Source organism: Onychostoma macrolepis, chromosome 06 (genome assembly GCF_012432095.1).
Source record: "Onychostoma macrolepis isolate SWU-2019 chromosome 06, ASM1243209v1, whole genome shotgun sequence".
NCBI lineage: Eukaryota > Metazoa > Chordata > Actinopteri > Cypriniformes > Cyprinidae > Onychostoma > Onychostoma macrolepis.
Genome location: NC_081160.1, coordinates 14985221 through 15007104, shown reverse-complemented (window position 1 = coordinate 15007104; position 21884 = coordinate 14985221). Strand labels below are relative to the sequence as shown.

Sequence of the window (21884 nt, the reverse complement as noted above, 5' to 3'; positions counted from 1 at the left end):
GATTAGCAGGTGTTTTAGCTCATCTCTCAAGCTCTTTTTCATTCTGTCTCTTTATCTTCTTTCCAGTTCTCCTTAGCCTTCGTTTACTTCTCGTTCTCTCGTCCCACCGTATCATCAGAGAAAGAGCCATGAATCAGAAGGCTGTACTGATCACTGGTTGTTCTTCTGGCATTGGATTGGCACTTGCTGTTCGTCTTGCCAAAGATGAGAAAAAGAGGTTTATGGGTAAGGCCCATATAATATCTATAGTCGTATAATAGTGGTGTAGACCAAGTACAGTTCCAGCATTGGAATGTTTGCTTTTTGTTGTACTGCACAAATGCTGTGCAGAATTAACATAGATTTGTTTTTCTTCAAAAGATGCCATTTTCTGTTTATCAACCAAATGTCAAAAACCTAGATGGGACATTTGCGACACTAATTATTGTGCCAAATTAGATAGGTCTACATTTAAGTGAAACACACTGACACATTTTATACTCTGACTGTTTTGAAACATTTTAATATATGCAAATGTATCACTTTAATATTTTTGTTATGTTCTTGATTGTTTTCACAGTGGTGGCAGATGTACATTGTCCCACCATTAGTGCTATCAACACAGGCATGTCCCAAAACAATTACTTCTAAAAGGACAAATGTGAATGTGCACATTATGACAGAAGGCAATGTGTAATATTCACAGTGTTACAACTGTACCCTGTTACAACTCAGAAGTATGTAGTAAACAATTGATTCTTATAATGTTTTTTTCGTAAGCAACTTCTTAAACTTTCTCCTATATAAATTGACTTTGCGTGTAGAATTACTCCAAAGTAAGCAGCTGAGAAGCACTAATCCATTAGTCATTAAATAAGGACTGTGATCACAATCTGTTAGGCCTACTTGGAAATGTTATCAGATTACTTCAAATGAAAGTTAACCTATATAAATATTGAGCTTGGCAGTGTATGCCATGGGGAACCGTGTTAAATGAAAAACAAGAAGGTTGTACTCTGGGCTGCACATGAGATCGTCTGTGAAACTGCTGCACACGGATGATGACAGTCCAAACTTGCAAGAGAAGGGAAATATGCACAGTTTCTTCATGCGTAAATTGTGTATTCTCCTAAATAAATCTACTTTGCTTGTAGATTTTCTAAAATAAGTAGCTGAGTAGCTTTATGAGTAATTAATGATGACTAGTCTCCATCTGTTAGCTGAAATCACTTATTACTAGCAGACTAGTTCAAATGAAATTTAACCCATAAGAACCCATGGTGATGCGGGTGTCACAAACACTGGTGATTATCTGGAAAGGTCTTTTTTTAAGCATTATCCCTCACTTTCAACTCAGGAAGTCCCTAAGTGACATATAATGAACACCCAGGTTCAGTCATGTGACAATGTGTACATTTTTTGTTGCCATGGCAACATATCCAAAATGGTGTCCTGTCTGGTTAGCACATGTTACAGTGTCAGAAATTTGTTTTTGTTACAAAAATTGTTTTTGTTACAAAAGGTATGTTTCAACCCATGCAACAATTCTAATGTTTTAATAACATAGATTACTCTTAACCTGATTTTAATACATTTCTTGAGCAAACTGATATAAAACAAGTTACAAAGATATCGTGGTGACATATATGTCACATCGGGCTGTTAGCCTTATAAAAGTAGGTGGAATTTTGATGTGATGTATTTGTCACATTAAGAAATGGTAAAAATGGTAATGAGCTGCTCAGTTAATTTAGCTGATTCAGTTATTTTAGTGTTATATATATTCTGCTGCTCATTTCAAAGCATATTTTAACAAATCTATGTGCATGTTTAACATGTTGACCTCCAGTGTAAGGTAGTTATTTATTTTTATTCAGTTTGCACATTTTCAAATTGTGAAAAAAATAAAAAAAATAAATAAAAATAAATAAACGCCCAATGTAACATATATGTAACATGAAAAATTTATCATAAACGCCCAATGTCATATATATGTCACATTACAGAGCTTTCACAAGGAGGGGGTTGTATTTCAAAAACAACTGCAGAAACATGTTATAAGTGGTCCATTTGGTCTGTTTTATATGCCCCATAATTTTCCTATAAGGAGAAATTGGTCTGGGTTCTTAAGGGTTCAGCTAAATGTTTTGGCTTTGGCAGTGTATGCGACCATGAGGAACCTGGCTAAACGTGAAGCTCTGGAGGAGGCAGCAGGTCGTACTTTGGGCAGCACACTGGAGATCAAGGAGCTCGACGTCTGTGATGAGAATTCTGTCAAAGCCTGTGTGGACAGCCTGCCCATGCGCAGAGTTGACATTCTCAGTAAGGGTTTCCTAGATGTATTTCTTACATCAAAACACAAATGCTATGCTTTAATTTGTGGCCATAATAGCTCATTTTCCCCGCATACCATGTGCAGGGCGCCTTTAGGCGGAGACGGACATAATCGTAACACGCAGGGTTTTTACACTGCCCTTAACCCCTGATTATTTTAAATCTAAACGCCGTTTTTAACCCCGGGTAAAGGAACGTTTCATTTTAATTAAGAAGTGGGTTAGCACCACTTTTATTTATTTATTTATTTACCGAGGGTTATGAAACCCTGCTCTGGTGCAAAGTTAGCATCGTTTTTTCGATGTAGTGTGAAATGATAGACTATTGAAATGGTTAACCCATTCTAAACCTTGTGTAAAAGGAATCCAGGGTTGCTTCACGTTTCACACTGTTCATAATTAATAATAATATGATGGGGTTAATAATAAATAATAAATTCTGGGTATTTATAAGATAGCATTTCACACTGTGCTAAACTTTAACGTTCCCTTACGGAATTTAACCATGTTTTATTATAGTAAAAGTGTATAACCATTTTTTGGCTCATTGATTACCATTTGTATAACCACAGTTTTACTACAAACACCATGGTTAAACTATGGTTAGTGTAGCAAGACCATGGTTCATTTGTGGCTACCATGGTCTAAGTATAGTACCATGTTTTTTGTTTTGTTTTGTGTTTTTTTATTTGTAGTAAAACCGTGGTTAATTTGGATGAATTGGATGAATGCAGAGCCATGTAGACATAACACCTGGGGTTTATATACAGTATGAAACGTCAGCTACCGAACACCCAGATTAATTTTAACCCCAGGTAAAGTATGAGTAGTGTGAAACATGAAGCAAGATAACCCACGATTCTATTTACCTGGGGTTTTAGAATGACCCAGGGTACTGTGAAAAACCCTAATGTTCTTTGTGGCATGGATATAACAAGAACCTGAGGAAATCAGAGATTCTGGTCTATGCAGAGCAGACTTTATAACATAGTACAGTTGCTGTATATTTGGCCATTAGAGTACATTCAGTTTCCTGTTCTAACAAGAAGTGAATTTGGGCTTCTGCTGCTGCAGTCAATCCACTTAAAGATTCAACATTTTGCATTCAGCATTGCTCTGCTCTGTAGCACTGTTGTAACACAACATTATTTAATTCCTTCCTGTCACCGTTAATCTGTCTGTTCATTCACTGATCATTTCTGATCTCTCTCAGAAATTATCATTACCCGCACAATTGCTGCTTATAGGATGCGTGAACTGTGCATGAAAATCCCAGCAGTTTATGAGATACAATTAATACAATACAATATGCTTTTGAAGCTGTAGATAAGATAAAACTGGAAAAAAAAAAATCTGGAATATCTAAGAAAACTTCATGATTTGCTTAATTTGTCTTCTGTGAGTCAGCATTGCTGATGCTACCCTTCCATTATCTGTGTTACAGTTAGTAATGCTGGAATGGGAATGATTGGCCCCATTGAGTGTCAGACCATTGATGAGATGAAATCTGTCATGGACACTAACTTCTTTGGGCTTGTGCGACTCTTGAAGGAGGTTCTGCCTGATATGAAGAAGAGAAAAAGTGGCCACATAGTGGTAATCAGCAGTGTAATGGGGATTCAGGGTGAGTTGTTAAAAATGGACAACAACCAGATTTTATTCTTAAGCTGATATTTGCTTTTGAGCTCTTAATACCAGGGGGTGAGAGGTCCAATTTAGAGACTTAAAGGATTAACAACAATAACTAAAGGAGCTCTAAGAGGATTCAATCAGGGTTTACCATCTCTAATCACTGTCGTGTTCATGTACACAGGTATTTTGTTTAATGACATTTATGCTGCTTCCAAGTTCGCTGTTGAAGGGTTCTGTGAGAGTCTGGCAGTTCAAGCTCTGAGATTCAATCTGAAGTAAGTGATCACACTCATAAATAGGGGTCCAAGCATTGAATGCTCCCAACTATCCAGGAGTACATTTACATTTATTCACTTGAACATGAATCTAGACAGAGTGGACATGAACCACATTGCCTCATCACATCCTATGGTAAATTAAATTTACAAGTTTATAAGAGCTCAGTTTTCTTGTTCATTATAATAGATTGCCGCAGTAATTTCAAGATTTTCGATGTGTTTTGAAAGCTTTGACCCCCACATTTAAGTTGTAATTGTATGTATATTTGCATCTGTGCAGTATCAGCCTCATTGAACCAGGACCTGTCGTCTCAGAGTTTGAGCGTAAGGTGTATGAGGATGGCTTGAAGATAGACCTCTCCAAAGCTGATAAAGTGACAGCAGATATGTTTACCAACATCTACTTAAAGAATTACAACCAGATATTCCAGAGTTTTGGACAAACTCCAGAGGATGTTGCAGAGGTACTTGCACAACCCAGGAGCTTGAGAACTTTTCCAAAACATTTCATTTATTTCATTCATTTATCTCTCCAAAGCTCTGATGTTTTGTCTTGTCTCTGATTTACTAACAGTCCATATGTTGTTTCTTTTATAACCAGCACACATTCAAAATGATCACCATGGACAACCCACCATTTCGCCATCAAACTAACCATCTGTACACACCCATGACCACCCTAAAATATGAAGATCCAAACGGTGACCTTCCCATTGAAACCTTCTATAAAATGGTGTTTGAACATGACAAGGTGTTCAATGCAAGTCTCAATTTCCTCAAGCTCCTGCGCTGGAGAAGCCGTAAGAGCTTCTCTTTGGAAAAAGACAAGAATGCCTCTTAAAGAATATTCTGCTGGAGACCTGGGGGTATTCCAGAAAACAATTTCACAATTTAGTCAAGCAATTTAACTGGTTAAGTTCACCCAAAGTAAATGGACAACCTCAACTTTCGGTTCCAAAAACTGGGGAAATTTCATGATATGTAAGTAGCCATACAGCAAATTACTCTCTAAACATAACTTGCTCCAGAGCAGGATATGTTCCAGGGTTGGTTTACTTCAGATAAATGCCTCTCAGCCTCATAGATATTCAGCGAATTCTTGCCTTTTTGTTGAGGCTCCAGTGGGCGTGACAGCAAAGATAAAGCATGATATTATAATTTTAAGGCATTATAATACTAAATATTTCTATATAATATAATTTATTAATAAAAAAATACAATAAATACAAAATACAACGTACGCATGAGATACATCACACCTTTTCACCAATATGGAAGTAAAATCTAAAATCTAAAAAATCTATATACTGTATATGGCAGGGATTGTCTAGTTTTGCTCCTTGAGGGCTACTGTCCTGCAGAGTTTAGTGCCAACACATCTCCCAAGAAATTCTAGTTATCCTGAGGACCTTTATTAGCTTGTTCAAATGTGTTTAAGGCTGTTTTTTAAAGGATGTCAGTGGACAACCTACTGACTAATCTTCAAGATGTTTACCAATAAACATTCATTTTGGATTTTTATCTTTTTTTTTTTTTTTGAACAAAAAGTCACAGACTATTTTGCAACAGACTCTATAGTCTGTTCTATAGTATCTCCAATCCCTGCTTCTGGAGAGCTATGATCCTGGGGTGTGTTTCCCAAAAGCAATTATGGTCACAGGGTTCAACAGAACTATAGTTGGGAAATGATACTTTTGGGAAACACACCCCTGCAGACTTCAGTTCCAATGATCAATTAACCCTCAACACCTTGATTAGCTGGTTCAGGTGTGTTTAATTGGGGTTGGAGCTGAACGTAGGACGGTAGCTCTCTATGAGCTGGGTTGCAGACCCCTACGATAATGTGATCCAAATCGACCATTATGCCTTTGCAAATGGTAGATATGCGGAGGTTGGTATCTCCTCAAAATAAAAGGAATATCTCTGGCTAAACTCTGCTGGATGGTAGCCCTCCACGCCCCTGAACATAATACAGCCATAATATCTTTGCATAATATCTTTATTTAGCATCAGTTCTGCATCACTGAAATGCAGTAGCCTACCAAGAAATAAAAAATTAAAAAATTATGTGTTTAAAAATAGACTGCATAATAGGTACCGATATGTGCTTCCTCTTAGCATTTGTTTTCATGGAGTTTGTTTCATGGATTCGACACACTGTTTATTTGTGTTCATTAAGTCTTAATTTTAACAAAAACGCCAGGCATCATACACTTGTTGACTTGTAAATGGTTACAGAGAAAACCTGAGCATCATACACTAAACAACTGAGCATTTTAAAAGTGTGCCTCATTACTAGAACATACTACAATTAAAAATAAATCTGTTCTCAAAAAAAAAAAATAAATAAATATATATATATATATATATATATATATAATAATATTATATATATATATATATATATATATATATATATATATATATATAAGCCAAATAAAAAACAGAGTCCATGTTCATCATACACTATGCAATTTTCTGCTAAATCTGTCAACATTGACTGCTGAAAACCTGCAGGCTGGCTCTGACTTTCAGCATCTAGCATCAGTGTGTCCAGAACGAAAAAGTCTGGCCCTGGGCAAAAGCCATGTTGTGTATTGCAGCCTTAACTCTAGACCGCCTTTCTAGAGCCAATCAATCGCACATGTTCTACAAGTTAATCAACTGAGAGTTCAGGATTTATATGGCACTAAGTTAACCTTGTTTTCTGGAATACCTCCAAGGACAGCTGACCTGTTTTCATTATTTCAGAATTTCATTATATGTGAATAAATGCAATAATGCATAATACCAAATATTGTACAATCTTTTATTATAAATCACAGAGTTAGCTAAAAGTTTGCAAAATTTTCATAATAGTTGTGCTGTTACCTGTGCTAATTGATTTCCATCCATCAGTTGAAGACATCTGAATAAATTAATTGTTCATCTAATCTTTTCTCTCTTTCTTTTGGTCGTCTTGAAGTCTCATCATCTACTTAGACTTTAGGTTATCTTTACATATGAGTACCAAAGTACCAAGCAAAACTATCATCTCTGCCAAACTTAATCTGGATAAATCCCTTGATACAAAAAACAAAAGATGAAGAGTCAGGACATGAGGGAAGAGATTATATTCTTAACATTTGAATTTTATCCAATTAATCTATGCATGTCATGAATAAAACTGATATGTTCTTTTACCAACTGTTGGAAGAAGAACATGAACAGTTGAAGAGCTATATAGCAAATGCATGTGTCAGGTAAGGATAAGGAAAAGGGGAGGACAAAAAATGCAAACATCATGTTGCCATTAGATTACAAGCACTTGAGGATTCAGAGGGGAAAAAAAGGGTTTAAATAAAGCTTCAGCATATTACACAAAAATTTTAAATCTCCTGTTATAGCACCACCTTGTGGCCAGTTCTCTCAAAAGGGCATTGCATTTGTACATCGCAATTGTCAAATCGTCAAATAACAGAAATTATCTTATTGGCCCAGTTGTTCAAAGGTAAACCGATCGGATTTTTGAACAATTCTTGAACGCGGGTTGTTCAAAAGAAACTTTTAAAAAAGTATTCAGATATTGGATTAGATCCAGTCATCCAATCATGCTTTAATTGTCTGTAGGTGTTGTTCATAAATTTGAGCTTTACCTTCAAATAATCAATTCCTGATTAGATTGGAACTCTATAGAGCGCTCTCCCTCAGGATACGTGCATCATGGACAGTTGAATAGTATTGGGCAATAGTAAAAAAAAGAATAAACCTCATGCTTGGTGTGGGCAATCTGGACATCCTTTGGAAATTAGACAAACTGACCAGGCTGGCCAATGCAACTGACACAGCTTTCACCAGAATTCACTTTGTGCTTTTAAAAGAGCAATGAGACATTGTTGTTCCACAGGCAGACTGTGATTCCTTCAGGTTCACTCTTTCAGGTTGAAGTTTTGGCCTGACAAGTTCTGCATTTTTCTTAATATCAATATTACCAAAGCAAAATCGATGTGTACAGTTCCTGGTGTATTGTTCCAGTGGTTTTGTGTGCTCAACACATGCCCTTTGATGTATCCTCTCCTACCAAAATAGTGGTGGCAAAGAACAATACCTGACATGTCAGTGCCTCTCTGTAAGCATTTTAAGAAAGGCTGAACAATCTCTCTCTCTCTCTGTCTCTCTCTCTCTCTCCTTTGGCTGCTCCCATAGGAGTTGCCAGAGCAGAATTATCCACCCAGCCATTTGGCAAAGGTTTTACGCCGGATTCCCATCCTGATGCAAACCTTACAGGGTTAAAATACTTACAGAAACTGCAGTGAAAGGCTAAATTGTATGGCTGTGTAAGTGTTTTTTTTAAACACACACCAATTAAACATCAATTAGCTGCTGTGCTTTGGCTTCTGTTCAATTGAATCAATCATGCTCAGGGCCGGGAAACTGCCATGTTCACTGCACTAGAGTGGTGGATCCAATGCTGGAGAAACTCACACACTGCTAGGGGGAGTTATGCCTTTATACTTTAGTTGTAGAAACTTTTAACTCTATTAAAGGTGGAAAAGTGAATAACAGAAAAGAAATTGGGGTTGAAATCACCTAAATTGCCTTCTTGACGGAAGAGGGTGATGGAGGTGAATCCTCACTGGTAGAGCCAGTAGTCATTGCCACCGGGGCTCAAGCTTTAAGCATTCTTTGCTAAACAATGATGATGATGATGCCTATAAGACGCTTCTTAAATTAGAAACTCAAAGAGCGGAAGTACAGTGTAACAAATCACTCTGACCAAACTACTGCAAACCAAAGCCACCCTTGAAAGCTGCCTCCTAAAAGCTGGCTTCAAAAGTCTAAATTAAGAATATGTGCTCAAAATATCCACAATGTATTTGTGATGTATATTTGTTTGTTCTATTTATTTGTTGTGGGTCAGATGAGGGGTCTGGCTGTTGACAAATGAAAACGGGTTATTTGTTGGATATTTTGTACTGTTTTGTGCATATTCTAATTGAAAACACTGACTCCACGCTAAATGTTCCACCCGTTGTTCTTTACCTAGTAGCCTACATTGTGATAATTAGTCCAGAGCACAGATAACCCGGATTTGGTAATCTAAACGAGTGTATCAGGGTGATCTAATCCAATTTTGCTTTGAAAAACTGGCACAGAAATAAAATGACCTGATCCTGAATAGCAAAACAAGGGATTATTCTAATCCAGATTAATTTTTTTTAACAACTGGGTCCTGAATGAAGTTTTGATCAGTTTTTCACAAATTCTGATATCTATTTTAAAACATGCAGCACTTCTACCAAATAAAAGCATCAAAAGTTTCAAGATAATGTCCTAATCATACAGTTAAAGGGTTACAAGGAGGATTATGTTAATAGCAACCTAAACCATGACCTAAATTTGAATTTGGAGTGCATCACCTGTTGTCTGTGTGTGACAATTATAATATAATATTATTATATCACATAATTATGCATAATATAAGGAAGAAGGAAGAAAAGAAAACCAAAACAAATGCAAACTGCTTGGACCAAAAACTATAGGCCTAGTCTATAACCCCGTGACTTTCCCTAATCTTGCGCTTGCAATTTCAGTTTTGTGCTTTTTTTAGTACAAGATTTCAGGGGTATACCTATACACAATCCAATGTTTGATGGTTTGAAAGATTTCGAGTTGCTGTGGGTCATAAGAGCGTCTCGAGATCAAATTTCGTAAATTACATTTCGTACAGTAGGCGGCAGTGTCGAGCAACCGCACGAAACAATAACAAGCAGAAGAATCACCGGATATCCGGAAGTGTTGCATTGTGGGGTTCATTTCGTTGATCGCTAACCGAGTGGGTGAAGTAATGAATTAAGAGCTTCGAATGCTTAAAAATTCCGCCCCGGGCTTTAGCCAAATGCGCGCGGCGTCTGTTAGTTTATCCAGGCAGCTTGAGAATGAATGATCGGAGTTGAATCATGATTATAAACGCGCACAGGAACAGCAGCAGAAGCAGCTCCAGCTCTGATGTGTGGATGTGGAGAGTCAGCGTGAACTGATCAACCGAAAGGTACCGACTCCTCTCATCCTTTCTTCCTTGTGTCACACACTCGCACTCTTTCCCTGAATTTGAATTCAAAAGTATGCATTCTCTCTGACAGCGTCTTAGTGATCTGCTATAAGAAAGCCGACCACACCATTTGAAACCACACAAAGCCGCCGCTGTGGGTGTTTTTTTCATTAACAACCCATTGGACTTCCTCGCCTGCTTTCGATTCCCTTCAAAACGTCTGGGCAGCTCATCCTACATGGCCTCTTCATCGGGCAACGACGATGATCTGACGATCCCGAGGGCGGCGATCAATAAAATGATTAAAGAAACGCTTCCCAATGTGCGAGTAGCGAACGATGCCAGAGAGCTGGTGGTGAACTGCTGCACAGAGTTCATTCACCTCGTCTCATCAGAGGCCAACGAGATCTGCAATAAATCAGAGAAGAAGACTATATCCCCAGAACATGTTATAAACGGTGAGGATGTCACTAACAGCTAATTGATCCGTTTGGATACGCGATGGAGTTAAAGGGTAGTTCACTCAAGAATTAACATTCTTTTATTCATTCATTTTCATATTATTCCAAAACCTGTATTTCTTTCTTGCTTCTGATGTACACAACAGTCACCGTTCACTGTGATTGGCTCATTTTCCATACAATTCATGGTGAAAAACCACCTGCTCCTAGCTGCTCTTCCACTCTGTGGCCAGTTGCATAAACGCAGCCAATATGTTAAAACTTTGTCTTTAGAACTAGTTTGACTACGTTTGTCCCCCTGGCTAGTCATTTGACTGATTTTAAAGGGGTTTTGGGCAATTTTCAGCTGTTCAGTCTTGAAGACTTGCTGAAGATGGTCTGGGGGACCATATTAAACTGGCTTGGCTTTGGTTGGAGTTCATCTGATAATGAGAATTTTTATTTTTTTTTATAGCTTGCTCTACACCCGTATGCTCTTCATTCTTCTTTAGAACACAAAATAAGATATTTTGGAAAAATGTTGTAGTGTGTTTTTTATTTATTTTTTTTAAGTGCAGTGTTGTATTTCTATGAACAAAAACTTTTTAAATTTAATGCAGTTCTTCACAGTATCTTTGTGTTCCATAGTAGGGAATAAGTCATACAGGTTTTGAGCAGCATGAGCTGTCCCAGACCTTTCCAGACCTGCAACCTTTTAGGTCTTCCAAGGTTTTGGATTGTATTAACATACAGACTTAATCAGGTTAATCTAAAGATTAATTCAGTATTTTGGCTTTCAATTTGGATTTGCAGAGAGTTGGATAGACAAGATTGTGTTAGTCATGATATAGATTTAAAGTATGAAGGTGGTGATTTTTTTTTTTTTTTTTTTTTTTTTTTTGGTTAACTGTTTGGACATTTGATTTCCTACAGATATATGTAACAGTGTATTTATTTATTTTTGTCCTTAGCACTTGAAAGTCTAGGTTTTGGGTCATACATCGCAGAAGTAAAAGACGTTCTGCAAGAGTGTAAAACTGTAGCACTTAAACGGAGGAAGGCCAGCTCTCGACTAGAGAACCTTGGCATACCCGAGGAAGAACTTCTCCGTCAACAACAGGAATTATTTGCCAAGGTAAAAATGCTGGAAGAGCTTTAAAAGCATGTTGACATATTCATGAAAAGGATGAAATCAGTGCTCTTTGGCTTTCCATTTTATGCCTTGTATTTGTGTAACAGCATGAGAACGCTGTGATTTCAAGTGGCTCTTCTGATAAGTCCTGCTGTCTTACAGGCACGGCAGCAGCAGGCTGAGCTGGCACAGCAGGAGTGGTTACAGATGCAGCAGGCCGCCCAGCAGGCACAGCTAGCGGCGGCTTCAGCCAGTTCCGCTCAGCAGGCCGGATCTTCCCAGGACGAAGATGAAGAGGACGACATGTGAATCCCGGCAGGCTTTCACCGAAGCACACAGATAGATTGACAAATATATATATTTACAGACATGTTCGGTCTCCCACACACACTCTGTTCTCTGTAACCTTAGCAGAGAGGGACCTCTGCAGTGTTTTCTTCTATATAAACTTTTAAATCCAGATCACCAGTATAAATTCATACTGACGGTTTAGGAGCAATCATGGGTGTTCTCCTGTGATTTGTTGCTATGTTGCCTCGATTCACTTGTTAACTAGAATTATTAGCTTTTGAAAATCCCTCTTTTCTTTCTCATTTGTTCCTGATTTAATTGAAGGCAGTTGCCATAAGTTTCAGCGTATTTGTGTGTGGGAAGGATGTTAAGTCGTGTGATGTGGCTGTGACATGAGGCGCACCATGTTAATTGTCATTGGTTAACTTCAGGAGCCGATGTTTTGAATCGCATCCTGTTTTAGGCGATTTGCGTATTTCTCTTATATTTGTCTTTGTAAAATAGCTTAAAGAGACACATTTGGGGAACATTTTTTGGAAAGTGATTTTTACAGCCGTTCATCCCCGCTTCTGTATTTCTCTTTGTTCTGCTGAGTGAGATCAGAGAATGTGGTTTGTAATGTAGGATGTTGCTTTTTGGTTCTTTTTAGTTCAAGTGAGGATAAAGATTATGTGTAGATAGGCTTTTACCTGCCCTGTGTTCAGAACAGTATTCCAAGGAAAAGATTTACATGTGCAGAATAAAATCTGTCTCATAGTACCAAAGATAGAAAAACTATGAAAATTCAAGTCACCAGATAGGCTTCGGAAATCTGCTCATGGTATTTGCTCTCTGTATGATGTGAGTGCTTTGGTGCATATCGCACCGAATGCTCTGTAACTCTCACTTTGTACAATGTTTTGATAGCAGATTTTTTCCAGGTGCAATGTGTAAAAGTGGAGTTGTGAATGTGTGGTTAATTCATATCTTGTGATGACTGGTAAGGTGTAGTTGAGAAGCGTATTCACATGCCTTTGCAAAAGCTGTAAGCTGTATTCTCTAAGCAATAAAGTCAACCTGTTTTATAGACAGCCTGTGTTTTGTTTTTGTTCATGAAAATATTTTAAATAAAACTTTTGAATAAAGTGTTGTTGATGGTAACTTTCAGATTTATTTATTTTTTTTAAAAAGACAACACGAAATAATGCAGAAAATGTAAACGTTTATATAACTGATAATGGAAATAGTGACCTGTATTCCTTGAACCTGGTGGCGGTTATATTACGGTTGCGTCGACAGATGGCGCTCTTGTGGAGACGATAGTTCAGTTCTGCTATGGCAAAGGCTTTAAACATTAATATTAAAGACGCAATCTGACGTTCTCCCGGTAGCCAAGAGTGATTTGCTGAATCATTTGCTCATGAATATTAACAGCTTACGTGATTGGACGCTGCCCGAAGGTTACCAGGCAACGTCTGTATGGCCTAATTAATATTCATAAGATCTCCCTCTGCCATAGTAGAATTCATGAACTCCCGCTGTGGACGTGTTAAGAAACTGTTGCGCTCCAGTCCTCCACCGTTCCCACCATTCCGCCTTATATACGCGTACAGAAGTGAAAGGTCGATCGGTTTCAGAGTTCGGCTGTATCAGATAAACAGAGACAGTTTTGCAGAGCATTCAAGTCAAGAATAACAAGTTTATGAGGTGACAGTTGTTACAGGCGAACTTTATGTAACTTACTTGTGAAGAATTGCCATCGACAGAACGGTCTGTTTTGCCAGTATTACACCAAGGTTGTTCTTCTATTCCCGTTTTTTTCCTCCCCACTAAACCCAGCCGAGATAAGGTAAGTGTCAAACTGACAGCATGCATACAATATGTATAAAGGTGTTTAAATGTGTAACGTTACTGCACTGTCATATTCTGTTCAGGGGTAAGTAATCGTGTAAATGTTTATAAACACTGTTGCATTGTTGATTTGTGTACGATGTTATTTTGATCTGGCTTTAGTCAATATTATCTGTCTCGTGTTTAATATTTGCTGTAAGCAGAAGCCCATGTTCAACAATAAGAAAATGATTACCATGGCTGTTGAGATTTGTGGTACATTTATTTGCCATGGATGTGTTTCCAGCTACATTGTTTACGTTATGTTTTTGTCAGTTTAAGATCAGATGAGATGTTTAGCTGTCACCTTTAGAAAGATTATATCTGGTAATCTGAAGAAATTATTCCTGTATGGGAGCTACAAACAAACGTTACTTTTCCTCTGTTCTTTAAGCTTTGGAAAGAATGATAATCAATGTTCTGCAATAACAAATCAAGATGTGATATATCACAGGAAATTCAAGAGCATAGTTCATGTCATCCAGAAGAAAGCCAGAACAAACTCATTCATTCTGACTGACATGAACCAGATATGTAAACTTACTGTAAAGGACTTTGCACATTGATCTGTTAAATGCAGGCAGTACATTTCGGGTTAGACTTGAATAGGTATTCTGGGTATTCTCATAAAATGAAAAAAAAAAAAAAAAAAAAAAATGGTGTGGAAATCTGTGTCTGTTCTGTCAGTGGCATTATATATTATTTATTTTGGGAACGTTTGATACAAGATATTAATATAATATTGTATTTACTCACAATATAAAACAATGGTTGTGTGCTTGTTTTTAGGCTGTTGATCCTATCTTGTCAGCAGTAGGTCTTAAGTCTTTACCAGCTTTCCATGCTTAATTAATTTATTGGCCTTTCTGGTTGGATTTATAGCTCATGAAAATAGGTATAGTTCACCCCACCTCCCACCCCTTTTTTGGTACATTATTTACTCACCCTTATGTCTTTCCAAACCTTATTACTTCCTACTTCTTCCTGTCTTCTGTGGAATACAAAAGAAGATATTGTGAAGAACTGTTTCCGTCCATACAATGAAAGTCACTGGGGTCCAAGACGACATTGATTTGTGTATACAATACAGGTTTAGAATAATGTGAGGTTGAGTAAATGACAAACTTTTCATTTTGGGGTGAACTAAGTCTAAAAAGACTTTTAAACAGCACCACAGAGACACTCTATGAATATATATATATATATATATATATATATATATATATTCTAATAAATAAGCCTAAATGTCTTACAGTTATCACAACACCTTTAATGGTGATCACCTTTTTCTGCATGTTGTTAATATTGTATTCTTTTTTATCTATAATACAGAATTTCATGTCATAACATTTTCGCTTTATTTCTTATAGGAAATCTGCAGTGTGCAATACATAAAGAGTATTGATACTTAAAGTTTATATAAAGTTCTGGCTGAATACTACATGCTATCAGGCCAGAGTCATGTGAGGAATGGGGGGCGTTAACCAATGAATGTGGATTTACCAGTTTGGTCCAGCTTCAGGTCCACGCAAGTTGCAAGGTTAGCCATTGGCTTTCCCTCTTTACGTAATCTGATTGCTCTGCAATGGATATTCATTTTGGGATTTGCTAAAGATTACCTTTAACATTTTTAATGAAATTATTCATGTTTTTAAAGGTTAATTAATTTTAAGTGTTTTCATTCGGCCAATATATATTCATTCAACCAATATCGATAAATTAAAAGTCTTGTGGATTGACAGAATGAGGTTTCTGCTTTTAACATCCCTTTCAGTTCCTCTGAGTAGATCAGGGGTTCTCAGTCTTTTTTGTCCGCCGAACCCCATAGACATAAAGTCTTTTACTTGAAGTGTTCCCTGAGATTTTAAGTTAATATGTCAATAATTTAACAACACATTTCCAAGGTTTTCTGATGTTGGTTATTATAGTCACATGACATGTAAGTAATCTTTTTTTTTAGTAAGATATTTATTTATATTGTTTGCATTTATCTTGTAAAATTATAGAGAGAGTGGTAGATAGATAGATAGATAGATAGATAAACGCCCTATGTGTGTAAACACAGACAGAAAACAAAGTGCTGTTTGTCACTCTGAAACACATAGCATAACTTCTTTAATATATGCAGCCCTTGATTTGATAAACATGATTGGATAAGGTTTTTTTGTTTTATTTGAATTAATTGTGTATTTAGTATGCTAATTTGCAGTATTAGCATACTAAAAAATGCTAGCAACATGTTAGCTGTAAACAAAACGTGCTGCGTCCCAATTCACTATTTATACTATGCCCTAATAGTAGTATACTAGCCCTAACTGAATAGTAGGCAAGCTGTGGGACACACTATTTCGTCATAATTACATATTTAATGGATCACTCTGTGCATCCTATCACCATTTAAACCGTTCTGTCACTCATCTTGTCACAGTTAACATCATCCACATTTTGTTTAATTTCATACTGCATTGGACAGAAATGAAACGACACATTGATCTTCTAGTCGTAGGTCTTTCATTTCAAAAGCCCTCCTCATGTGTTTGCACAATGATGCATTTTAAAGTTAATTACTAAACATATCTTTATAAATATTCAAGGTGTTGTTGCAATATACTGCGTATAACATGAAATATTTGTTATCAGTTTAGATTTTGATTAATTACTCAAATCCCTTTCTCTACTTAACTGTCGGCCTTGCATATCTGCTATTTTTATAGTTTTTTTAAACACTTGTAGTTCTATTGAATCCTCGTCCAACATGCACTGGGTTGTGGGCACTGGCAGTATAGTTAGCTGTTAGAGTGTGCTCAGATTTGGACTATGAATTTCCTCCAAAAATAACCTTTCAGGTACCTTTGGAATATACCTTTGTTATTTCAATGTACTACGATTTGGGACACATTGATTCTAATTAGAGTACTAATTAGGATGGATGGTGCACAAATTAGGATGCAGCAATATTAACAATGTTTGAAAACATGTTAACAACATGCTAAAACGTGTTAAATCATTTTGACAATGTGGAAACACGTTAAAGTGCCCCTATTATGGGTTATGAAAGGTTCATATTTTGGTTTTTGGGAGTCCCCAACAACAGGTTGACAAGCATGCAAGGTCAAAAAAACACTTTCATTGTCTTATAATATGCATTTATTTTTACCTTACTTGCTCAACAACTCCCAAACGATTCGCTCGACGATTCATCTTTCCAAACCCCTCCTTTGCGTGACACTAATCTGCGGTGATTGGTCCGAATGGACTCATTTTCATTTCATCATGCCTGTAATGCCTGATAAAGCAGCGCCTGTGAGCGCAGTGCTGTTTTGTGTACAGCGTTACCGGGGGAAACAACTATTTTACCGCTCCAAAAGCAGCACCTAGTGGCAAAGAATGAATTTGCATTTTCATTCAGACCAACGCAAAAAGACCAACAAGTGGGCGGGCAATATGCTAATGATTCATGTTGACGTCAACATGAAACGGCTTGGGATTCATTTTAAAAAAGACTATTTCTTTTCAGAGACAATAACTTTATACACGGTGCACTTTCAGATTTAAAACTTTGCAGGATGTTTTCATTCACCTAGAGCTGTGTTGAAAGGTGAAAGGTAATTTTCAAAAATCCATATAGGGGCACTTTAACAGCATGTTAAAACATGCCAGCATGTGCTAGCAACATGCTAAACAAGCTTAAAACATGTATGTAGTAACATTGCCTAACAATACTTGTTAAAAATGCTACCAATTAGAAACATGCTAACAAGTTGTGATCTGTAAATTGTGATCTGATGTGGCTTCTTAAGGCCAAAGTATACTATACTTTGTATGCGCAGGTTGCACATGCACATTTAACTCTCTTGCAGTAATCAGTTTATCCGCAAGGTGATAACCCTGCCGTGGGGGTATTGATTCACAAGGTAGCTGAAGAAAAACTGCATAAACAGAACAAACCGGAATGCGGGTTAGCTACAGCGACAATGGAGGCCTACATAGACGAGAGATTGTGCGAAGAGTAGGGTTGTTCCGATTCCGATACTAGTATCGGAAATTCCACCGATACCTCAAAAAATTCTGGCATCGGTATCGCGAGTACTTGAACCCATGTACCGATCAGATACCATTTTTAAACAAGACTTATGCCCGCTAACTTTGCTTAACGCTGCAAATCGGACATCAATTCTTCTTCGCTGCTCAGAATGCAAACACAGGAAGTTGTGCACAAGCAACCACTATTTAGAGCAGTGAAGAATAAATACAAACGTGGTAGCGCATTGCCAGTAAATCACTCGCATGTGCAACTAAATCTTCACCCTGGGCGACTAAATAGTGTATAATATTAGCCACTGGCTAATAAATGCTCAGATTATACTCGCCAGTGTGTTGAGTTGGAGGCTATGTATAAGTTTAGCACAGATATATTTTCACTCGCTGAACACTCTGAACAAGCGCTTCAGAGTTTCACTCTCAGTCAAGCGATCTGGGCCATTTATCAGTTCATCTGAATGAATGCGCAGCGCACCTGTATTTGACGCATCAGTAAACTCTAGTGTGAAGTGCACGACTGCCGTCGCTTTGCTTTTCCTCACACGCAAAAGAGAGAGAGAGTCTTGCATGTAAGCGTCAATTCTGCTTGGTATGTAAACGATATTCTTTGTTGTATTTTCTGTCAGAATAACGGAGTTCCTTTGGAATTCTTGAGCTTTTAAGAACTGCCGGTTCTCCGGTAGTAGGCGGAGCTAATGCGCAAGCGACAATCTCATTGGCTGGCGCCACCAATAATCGTCCCTGTTTTGATTTCAGCAAATCAGTTCAATGACATGAACAACGTGATTAATATTCATGAATCCAGCAGCTCGTTAATCCTTAGTGCGTTTTATATTGTTCTTAGTAGGATTCATAGTATGATTATTATCTTATCAGTATTATTGATAGTTTCCCCCCCATTTTTTAGAGAAACACTCAATTACCAAAAAAGCACCACCACCAGTTCAGTTAAAATGACTGTATTCATGGTTACCAAGTTTTAATTCTAATTGCTAAAGTTATATCATTAAATAATACTTGATTATCATAATACATTTATAATGCTTGACTGACTGATGTTAAGAGTGTACTTTTAGATATTTAAATAGATGTGCCATTTTCCAAACATTATATATTATATTTTTTTGTTTACTCGCCAGACTATCTATCTATCTATCTATCTATCTATCTATCTATGGTGAAGCACACCATAAAATAATTGTATCAATTCATACAGGGCTAGTAGTACATACAGCTGTATAACCAGATACACACCCAGGTATCAGATCAGTACTCGGTATCGGCCGATACCCTGAGCCTAGGTATCGGAATCGGTATCGGGAAGGGAAAAAGGGTATCGGAACATCTCTAGCGAAGAGGTTAGAAAATATCCTCATTTGTACAACTGTAGCATGAAAGAATACAAAGATATTTATATGGGTTTTAACCATAGACTGTAAAAAAAGTTTTAACTCATGGCAAGAGATTACGCAAACACTGGCCCCGTTAGGCCAGGAGAGGTATTGCAATTTGGCACAAAGCGCATGCGTCGAATGTCTGTGTACGTACGTGTACGAGTCAAATGAAGTATACTTTGCAAGGCTGTGCATACGACTGTATGTGTACGCTAACGTATACATGAAAAAAAGAAGTTTACCTTGGCCTTTAGAGATCTTATAAGGTCATTTGAGTCTGAAAAGAGGTCTAAGTGGTCTAATGTGCAGTCTGTGGTCTGTCTGAGATTAAATGTGTTCATCTGTCTGTCTGACAATAAAACCTTCAAGCTTCAAGCTTTTAAAACCATTTAATTCCTTGTCATTGGGGAATTGGGGGGGATAAATTATAGAAACTAATATTATTTATTTAAGGATGCTTTAAATTGATCAAAACTGATGATAAAGACATTTATAATGTTACAAAAGATACATTCATTTGACAAAAGAAACCTGAAAAAATTCTGCTCAGCTGTTTTCAACATATTAATAATAATAATAAATGTTTTTTTTGAGCAGCAAATTGGAATATTAGAATGATTTCTGAAGGATCATGTGAGTGGGTTAATGATGCTAAAAATTCAACTTTGTAAACCACAGGAATAAATTACACTTTAAAATATATTCAACTAGAAAACAGCCTATTTTAAATTATTTTTAGCATAGAAATATTTAAATTTGACAGTTTTTGCTGTACTGTGGATCAAATAAATGCAGGCTTGGTGAGCAGAAGAGACTTCTTTTAAAAACATTAAAATTCTTACTGTTCAAAAATGTTTGATTGGTAGTGTATAGTTATAATATGTGATTCCTGATATCATCGTCTGTGTCCTCCCAATGCTTCTTCACTGAAATTGCTCGCATGGTGCAACCTTTCTAATATGTTAGCATGAACACTGCAAAGGCCGAATCTTTGCCCCAAAGTAGAGCTGTCAGTGAAAGTTTAGTGCTTATTTTAGCCTGTTGGCACTGAATCTCAGTTTCACCATTTATTTATGGTCATCTTTCTTTGATCAATGTATGATTAAGCCACACAAGGCAATAAATGTGTTATGACAGACATGAAAAAACATAGTTTCTTTCTCTTTTATAAACACATCCTGTACTAGGATGTGACACATTCTGCCACTGGCCTGTGGAGACTTGGTTTGATCTCTAAGCAGCTGTTATTCTCATCATTAAGCAGCCTTGCTCTGTTGATCACAGCAACACCAGAGTTATTACTTTTTCCATATTTCCATTGATTTGTAGTGGTGTGTTATGGCTGATTTGTAGAGAGTAAAATTTACATATGTGGCAACAACCAGATGCATTGACAGTGGTCCCATTTACAACAACAACAACAAAAAAATATATTTTTGCAGTTATAATACTCAGATTAATTTGTTTAAAATTAATATTGAAATTAATATTGGGATCATTGAATTATTGACTCACCAATTTGTGAAAAAAATATAAATTTATTCAGTAATGAAACACTGTGTGTTGCCCATAGATGTGCAACGGTTTTGCTGTGGAAATTTCCATTAGCGAAACAAAGCAAAAACATTCAGTGGGAATTTTTTGTTTAGAATGTGTCTAAAATCTGCAGTATTAACTGTAAAATCAATATTGTGTTTGCAAATATGCTGATATTACAAAAATACTATTTTATATGATATAAAACTAAAAGCCCATACATTTTCTGTCAGTGTCATACTCGGCTCACATCATTAAAACAACAATTAGGATATTATCATAGATATTGCACACCCCTACTCCTAAACATTAACAAAATTCTTGTTCAGCATATATATGCATGTTAAAATGTACAGTCTTTGTCTTCTGGGAAAATGGAGCAAAAATATTGATGACTCATCCTACACCACAGATTTTTGTCCAATCGAATGCTTTCTAGACAACGTCCACCTAAAACCATCCAGCAGATGTAGCAAATCTTGGTTGATGGCTGTGACAAAACTAATTCCTATTGGCTATTTAAAAGAAAAAGGGATGAGACCTTCGATATGTTCCACCCAAAAGCTTTGTTTCAATAACAAGTACAAAAACACAAGAAAATTCAATAAAACTCAGTAACATCAATATATTTATGATTTATTTGGAGTTTAAAATGTCTTGAAATGACCCATATTTTGTCATGTGTGATGTGTGGGTTGTAAAAGATTACTAGTCTTTACTCACTTGCCCATCTTGTTTCCTTATGTGCTGAGCGAGTAGTGAAGTTTAGGTTGCCACAAGTTCTGTGTGCAGCCATCTCACGTTCACTGGAAGTGTGGTTGTGACTAACAGTTAGCTATGTGTGACTCATGATGAGTTCAGGGTGTTTAGGAAAGTTGTAAACATATAGTTACGCTTGGCTCATGCAAATGGTTAATTTACTGCATCT

General features: G+C 36.9%; 3 protein-coding genes across 6 annotated transcripts in view; all 3 read left to right on the top strand.

Annotated features, from left to right (window-relative positions):
• The first annotated feature begins 1469 nt into the window (after positions 1-1469).
• Positions 1470-7399, top strand: zgc:109982 (uncharacterized protein LOC553564 homolog). 2 transcript variants are annotated; one of them, XM_058779220.1, is made up of 6 exons: positions 1470-1501; positions 2140-2301; positions 3757-3936; positions 4126-4219; positions 4503-4686; positions 4824-7399. In XM_058779220.1, the coding sequence occupies exons 2-6, from the start codon at positions 2151-2153 to the stop codon at positions 5061-5063; spliced, it is 849 nt and encodes a 282-aa protein (XP_058635203.1). In that variant the 5' UTR covers positions 1470-1501; positions 2140-2150; the 3' UTR covers positions 5064-7399. The 2 variants fall into 2 exon arrangements, with proteins under 2 accessions (XP_058635203.1, XP_058635202.1); XM_058779219.1 differs by lacking the exon at positions 1470-1501 and having other exon boundaries at positions 2060-2301.
• A 2574-nt stretch (positions 7400-9973) lies between these two features.
• Positions 9974-13186, top strand: dr1 (down-regulator of transcription 1). The gene is made up of 4 exons (XM_058780219.1): positions 9974-10253; positions 10345-10711; positions 11665-11828; positions 11988-13186. The coding sequence occupies exons 2-4, from the start codon at positions 10492-10494 to the stop codon at positions 12132-12134; spliced, it is 531 nt and encodes a 176-aa protein (XP_058636202.1). The 5' UTR covers positions 9974-10253; positions 10345-10491; the 3' UTR covers positions 12135-13186.
• Positions 13187-13636: 450 nt separating this feature from the next.
• The window catches only part of gng12b (guanine nucleotide binding protein (G protein), gamma 12b), a 57749-nt gene continuing 49501 nt past the window's right edge, over positions 13637-21884 (top strand). For 2 of the 3 annotated variants that reach the window (XM_058779468.1, XM_058779469.1), the window contains exons 1-2: positions 13637-13944; positions 15356-15525. The gene's annotated coding sequence lies outside the window, so the exon portion shown is untranslated. The remainder of the gene's footprint in view (positions 13945-15355; positions 15526-21884) is intronic. The other variant, XM_058779467.1, reaches the window with a different exon arrangement.